At 39.3% G+C, this 7346-nt stretch overlaps 1 protein-coding gene across 1 annotated transcript; it reads right to left on the reverse strand.

The window, feature by feature from the left end:
• Positions 1-2550: 2550 nt before the first annotated feature.
• Positions 2551-3253, reverse strand: LOC134669211 (uncharacterized). Its single transcript, XM_063526728.1, has one exon. The coding sequence runs from the start codon at positions 3202-3204 to the stop codon at positions 2551-2553; it is 654 nt and encodes a 217-aa protein (XP_063382798.1). The 5' UTR covers positions 3205-3253.
• Positions 3254-7346: the final 4093 nt, after the last annotated feature.

Here is a 7346-nt window from a genome sequence, read left to right on the forward strand (position 1 = left end):
GTAACTATAGTATTAACACTTAGTAAAAAAATAAATAAATAAATCATTTATTCAGATGAAATAAATCCTATTTTACAAATGTTTTTCTTCTGCCAAACTGCACGACAGTTTTTTGGCAGAGGGAACTCCCTTAAACATAGATGGGTAGACTTAGCTAATTGCCTAATTAATTGTTAACTTAAGTACATATATCTTATTGCTTATGCTGGTAACTTTAACTTAAGAGCCAGGATTTGAAACCTCTGATACCGATTTTTCCTTAATAACAAAGATAATTATTTATTCAATAAGTACTTATAATAATATTTACAATTTAACAAATTCGTTCATAATAATGATAAATTCAGTATTTTGATAAATTTGTTTCTCCAAACATCTTTCCACTTTGATTAAAGTCAATAACAGATGAAAGCACTTTAGATAAATATTCTACGTGATGGGAAGGCGAGACTCCGGCGAAGATATAAACTCTTTTAAATTTACCGATCGTCTATCGTTACCGGATTTAGAGCCGACATCTCGTTCCGAAGGTAACGTTGCAAATGCTTACCGAGGTTAGGCGTGTTAATTGCTTAGGATGGTATTCAATCTGACCAATTTGATGAGAAAGTGAGACGCAATGACATTGGATCAAGGTATTGGACAAATACTCATTCCTTATCCTATGTTTATACAGTGTGTGTCTGACCTTGGGGCTTTAAATCCAGGGCTTGATTTTACTCGCTAAACTGAGCTACTTTTACTATGGGACCCAAAAATCGGGGAAAAATTTTAGGCTTTTCCTTAGAAAACGTCGACATCTGATCAGCCAAAATGTATGAAAAAGTAAAAAAAAAATCGGGATTTCGGGGTTGGTGCCATAATAAAAGTAGCTCAGTCTACCGAGTGGAATCGAGCCCTGGATTTAAAGCCCCATGGTCAGACACACACTGTATAAACATAGGATAAGGAATGAGTATAATATACTTATGAGAGAAAGTCTGTAATTTGTACACATAATAGAAAAGTTAAGGGCGAATCGCGTGGTACGGTTATGTCCTGCTGAGGGATGAAAGTCATGTGACGAGAAAGGTATTACGAATGAATGTGAAAGAGAAAAGGAAAACCAAGGAAAAGCTTGATTGTGTAAGAGATGATAAGATCGAACACTAGTGAATGATGAAACGACGGGCGATAGAGAAGTATGGAAGAAAAAGTCACGCTGCGCCGAGTTCGAGATAATGGGATATAAGGGCAATTGAACGATAATGAGAATAAAGATCTGTGTCCACAAAATCCATAATACTTAAGCCAGGTCACAGGCCATGCTACACTGGTTTAAACTGAGCACTCGCTTTCTCGCTTATGCAACTATTTATATACCTATACGGGCAGAGGTACTATTTGCTTCGGTAATCCATTTGAAGCGGAACGTTCCAGACGTTTTTCTGGTAAACTTTTTATTGGCAGTCACGTTTTATGATTTACCGCTTGCGAATATCGGAGTGTTTTGTTCGTATATTGGAAAGACAACTGAGATTGATATCTCAATGGATTTGTTGGGATAATAACCGGATTCCATGCACCGATTTTTAAAATAAATGTTCTACTGCCGTAATCTACTGCCGGAACACACACAAAAGGGAACAAAGCGGACGGGGAAATTAAGCCGATTTATACTAAGTTTTATTTAGAAAATGAATCAGCAATAGCCTTATTTAAGGAAATGTCCCAGCGTCTCATCGACACCACAGATGACCAGAGGGCTGGCAGCTACCTCGGCCAGAGAATAAGCCTGGCCATCCAAAAAGGAAACGCTGCCAGCCTCCTGGGCACCATAACAAACGAAGGCGACCTGGGGAGCATTTTTTATTTATAAGTTCTGTTAAATTTTAGTTTTAATTTTAATGTTGTTTTTATTATCACTTTATTTGTTATTGGTAAATAAAATTATCTGCAATATGTAGCGATATTTTGGCCGATCTTAAAGTCCTTTACGAACAATTTCCCAAGACAGTCATACTTTAGGATTACCTACAATAAAGTTTCATAAAACAAGCCCAGTTTTTGAACGGTTTTAGACTCATAGACTTTGATATAATTTATTCTCATAATATAACATTACAATATAAATTATCCTAAAGTAATCTACACAAATTATGAATATTTTGAGATATCCGGATGGAACAACACCTAAATACTCTAATTTAAAGTACGCATGACACACAACATTTGGGTAATTCCACGGGGATTCCCGCGGCTAGCCGCTGCCTCGAGGGAAATGAAATGTCGGAGGAAATCTCCCGATGACAGATGAGACTGTGGGCGCGTTAGGTGCGCCCTCTGCTTAGTGAGAAGGTGAACGAATGTATAATAGATAGGCTAGTTGCCTGACTAGTCATGGAGTTTACAAATATTTTGTCACGATGGATTGCCGGGTGTTGACTAAAAAAATTATGTTTATACAATCAATCAATCAATCAATAATATTTTATTTCGAACCAAAAGTCCATATGTGTTAGTAACATACTAATGCTTAAATCTAGGGTTAGTACAAACAAAACATTAACATTAAAACAGATTTTTACATAATGGGACATGTAGCTGCACCCAGTGCTTCAGCCATGGTGAGTCCCACCGGTCGGCCAACATGCACAGGATGGTATTCGAGCTGGCGCGCCACCGCCTCAACAGCGAGCTGCACCTCTTCCTGATGATCGCGTGGAAGCCATCGATCCGTCCCTCCGTGAACATTCCCGATGCGCTGCAGTGTCGCGGCAGCCCGAACACCACCCTGTACGCATTGTTGTACTGCACCCGCAGAGCGCTGTATGCCCGCCGCGTATAGCTGACCCATAGGCTGCACGTGTAGAAGGATTGGCAATATGCTTTAAAAAGCGTGGCCTTCACCTTTTCGGTACATCGTGCAAACCTACGAGCAAGCATATTGCAGCGCACAGCCAGCGCTCTGCGTTCCCTCTCAATATCCATATTGTCGCACATGTCATCGGTGACCCAGTGGCCCAAATACTTAAAATGCTTCACTTGTGCTAAAGGAGTGCCACAAAGAGTAACAGGGGGCACACTGTAGGTCTTATTACCCGCTTTGAATAGCATAAGCTCACTTTTGCTAGCATTGTATTTGAGCCCATGGGCCTCCGCATACGACTCACATTTGCGCAATAAACTAATTAAACCACCCACTGAGGGGCTCAGCAGCACCATGTCATCCGCGTAGCTGATGTTATTAACGCGCACTCCGTCTATGGCACATCCGACATTTATACGCCTTTCAAGATTAATTCTTCATTAGCTGCAAACTTCCTTACATACATATTAATATTACACTTTAAACAACAATAATATTCGTAAGTAAAACCAAAAAAAAATTGTCTCGAGACGACGTCGTGATTTTGAAGTTGAATCGGAAATCATAACCTTAAATACTTTTCCATTGGCTTGTTTTTTTGTTGATTCCTTTCTGCTTTTATAAGTTGAAAGGAGTTTAACAACAGAAAAGATATTGCAAAGGTATTTGTATCAAATACATGTTAGTATCTTCTTGCACAAAGGTAACCTGACTACCTCTTTTAAATTCTTAGTAAGAGCAAGTGAGTTAAGCTTCTTTTCACTGAATAATAAATACGTAATGAACTTTATGCCGTGAGTAGGCCACACGGGCACTTTTAAATGTAAGTTTTCCACTGACTTCACTAAGTAAGAAAATGCTCAAAGCAGTTTACACATTTTGCGAAAGCGACTTGGAGGTGTAAACCAATTTTTAAAGTTTATACTAACATGATATCGATCTCTGAGCGTCCCTCTCGGACTTTTATACTGGCGCGAGGAGGACGCAAAGATTTATGTCATGTTGGCATAGTGGTTTTACAGTCGGAATAAGAGTGACATTTCATTTCCAACTGCAGCTGCAATACCGTTCATTTTACTATGGAAACGCGTCGCTGTCATTGTCAATTTCCATAGTAAAATGAACAGTATTGCAGCTGCAGTTGGAAATGGAATGTCACTTTAAGACTCTTAGTAAATACGTTTCCCTGTTCATAATGAAATCTGTTGCGGTTGAAGACGCGTTCAGTTTTCCTGTAAACTTCATTGCATTTTCTGTTTACGAACTTAAAAGTTACTGGGAATTTAATAGTTTAATCTTATCAGTACCATAGTAACTGCTAGCACCCTACGAATTCTTTTTTTGTCCATACGTCTGTACAAAATACTTAAGATTTTCAGATTCTAGTCTCCTGGACTTTCGGCAGACTTATTTGTAAAATGGTGATCGCAAGGTTTTTTAAGTTCAAGAGTGATGGATACAGTTACTTATTTTTTTACATTTTAATTTTATAAATTTGGAGTTGAAACTCTAGGTCCATGGGGTCCCAGCGCGCATAAGTTGTTCGCAGAAATCGCGAAGCGTCTGGTTGACGTAACTGGTGACCGAAGAGCTGACGGCTACCTCGCACAACGTATCAGTATTGCGATACAGCGGGGAAATGCCGCCAGCATCCTTGGTACAATGCCTCAGGGGCCTATTTTAGATTTAAGCTAGTTATTAATTTCGTTTAGTTGTACCACTGTATATATATTGTATGTAAATAAATGATTTCAAAAAATATATTTATAAATTGATATTTTGAACACATTTTGGCAGCACTGATTGGCTCAGCATACTTACGTATTAGTCCAAAAAAATTGCTTATATTTTACTGTTTTCTTAAACCAAATAAAATAAACCAAGTATAAATACATATAGCTAATTATATACTAATTTTACAGTAATATGCTGTTTGAACTGACTTAAAAGCCTAAGTATCAACTCTCTCAATAATCGCTTATTTAAGTCTTAAAACGTATTACAGTATCTCCAGGCAGTTGGAAAACTTATTTCATTACATCGGACTTATAAAGCTCGACTTTTATGGGACAATTCAAACTTTGCTTCAAACACGGGTAAAGTCCGGATTGATTTTTTATTCATTATGATAGAGTTTAAGCTTTTAGTTTGGTATTGGGTGAGATTAGTGAATTTGTAATTCTAAATATTATAAGCTTTTGAGGACCCCTTACTTTGTGGTTCATTTGAAAGTAGTTAATGTAAATTATTTATCACCTTTTAGCAAATCCTTTCCTTGTTTTGCAACTCGATAATTGTAAATCAGTTTGATACAATAAAAGAGCGCGAGATAGACTATTTTCCTTTTTCTACCTGCATCAACAAGAAAAGAATGGGAAGATGCACTTTTACGGTATTTGCTGTATTTGTGTGCGTCGCATTACTTTAGAAGAGTGTATAGATGCTGTGGTAGGGGGCGCATAAAAATAGATAATAAAATACAATACAAATACTTTATTTTGCATACCTCAAAACAAGAAAATGATACAAAGAATACAACAACTCAAGTAGAGCTTAAACCACTTTCTCTTCCGACTAGGTAGAGGAAATTAATAAATATACATCATGTCAGTAGATATTCTAGATGCAATAAATGAAATCTAGTACAGAACACACACAAAACAAAAAATATATCATATAAAAAATTAAAAACACGACTGCTGCATTTTAAATCGAACTGAAAAGCTAAAAATAATGTTAATATGTTAGTCACATAATTTTATGAATCTAAATTGGAATGTAAATATACACTCACGGTCATTCACAGTAAGTACAAAGGGCTATGTACATTAATGACCGTGACTGTAGGTATACGTGTACATTTAATTTCAATTACAGTCGGGGGACCTTGATGTACCTAAGTGCATCTCAATCAAAAGGTTCATGTTCGTTCATGTTTGTATGTATGTGAGTTTCTTTATTTCACCATAACTTCTGAATGCCTTAACCGATTTAGATGTATGATATGTCATTAAAATCCTTACGTCATCCCGGGTGACATAGGCTATATGACGTCATTATAAAAACAATATGGCGGACGTAATACACAATATTGCGTGACGTTTAGAAAAAAAAATCTTGCAAACCTATCGAGTGGGGTCTCAAAATGAAGAGCTTTGAAAGGCGATTTAAAATATATATGCAACATACGCGCTTAAATCTTATTTTGGTTAAATAAGGATTTACAAAATGTGCTAAGAAAAATAAATTCTTCTATCTTATTTAGTGAGCTATCAAATAAAAGGGTATTTACCGCTGATCATAAAAATATATACAAATCATCCATATGACTTGTATAGGTATATTTTTATAAAGTAATTTTAGGAAATAAATCGCCCTATTGAAGTCTAAACGTGTGAACTTCGATTTAAGCGATAGGTTTTGAATAATACTAAATGAATCGGGCATAGCACGACATACGTGGCGCGCTGCACGTGGTCCAAAACCAGGCGCCTTCGACCTTCTCATACTAAAAGTGTCGGGCGTAGCGACGTTGTGACACGTTTTACGCTTACCAAAGCCGGGCGCCTTCGGCGCCCTCATACTCAAAGCGTCGGGTGTAGCCCGACGTACGTGGCGCGCTGTACGCTTACCAAACCCGGGCGCCGTCGGCGTCCTCATACTCAAAGCAGCCCGACGTACGTGGCGCGCTGTATGCGTTCCAAAACCGGGCGCCCTCATACTGAAAGAGTCGGGCGTAGCCTGACGTACGTCACACGCTGTAGGTACTCAAAGCGTCGGGCTTAGCCCGACGTAAATGGCGCGCTGTACGCGTTCCAAAGTCGTGGCGCCCTCATACTAAGAGAGTTGGGCGTAGCCCGACGTACGTGACATGCTGTACGCTTACCATATCCGGGCGCCTTTGGCGCCCTCATACTTAAAGCGTGGGGCTTAGCCCGACGTATGTGGCGCGATGCACGCGTTCCAAAGTCGGGCGCCTTCGGCGCCCTCGTACAAAAAGAGTCGGGCATAGCCAATGTTTAATTGCGAAGCCCGTAGATCGAACTCCGCGTAAAGCCGAAGGCCCGGAGCGTCCGACAGGTACGCGCTTTCTACAATTTCTCCTAGTATCATAATTGAGAAGTCGCAATTCCACGCAAGGCTGAAGACCGAGCTTTGGAGGTTAGTACTCGCGGAACTTGGTCAGATATTTGAAGAAATTACAGGAATTGCTAGAATCCCTAGCCCTTCAACTTACGCGGAGGTCGGTCTTCAGCTTATGTATTTTAACACATGTACCTACAGTGGTTTTGTGTTTCACCGCTAACGTCCCGCAGCTTAGCCTTCAGCCTCGCGTAGAAACTCGCTTCTCTTGGACGCTTTGGGTGTTCGGCCCTACGCAGAGCTCGGCATTCAGCCATCTAGTCTGTCAGGGCTACCTACTTTTATTTGGAAGTTCATCATTTGAATGTAGGTAGGTTAGGTACCAGTGGCGGCGCGTCCATAAAAGCCGATTCCC

The sequence above is a fragment of the Cydia fagiglandana genome, chromosome 12, assembly GCF_963556715.1.
Source record: "Cydia fagiglandana chromosome 12, ilCydFagi1.1, whole genome shotgun sequence".
NCBI classification, from domain to species: Eukaryota; Metazoa; Arthropoda; class Insecta; order Lepidoptera; family Tortricidae; genus Cydia; species Cydia fagiglandana.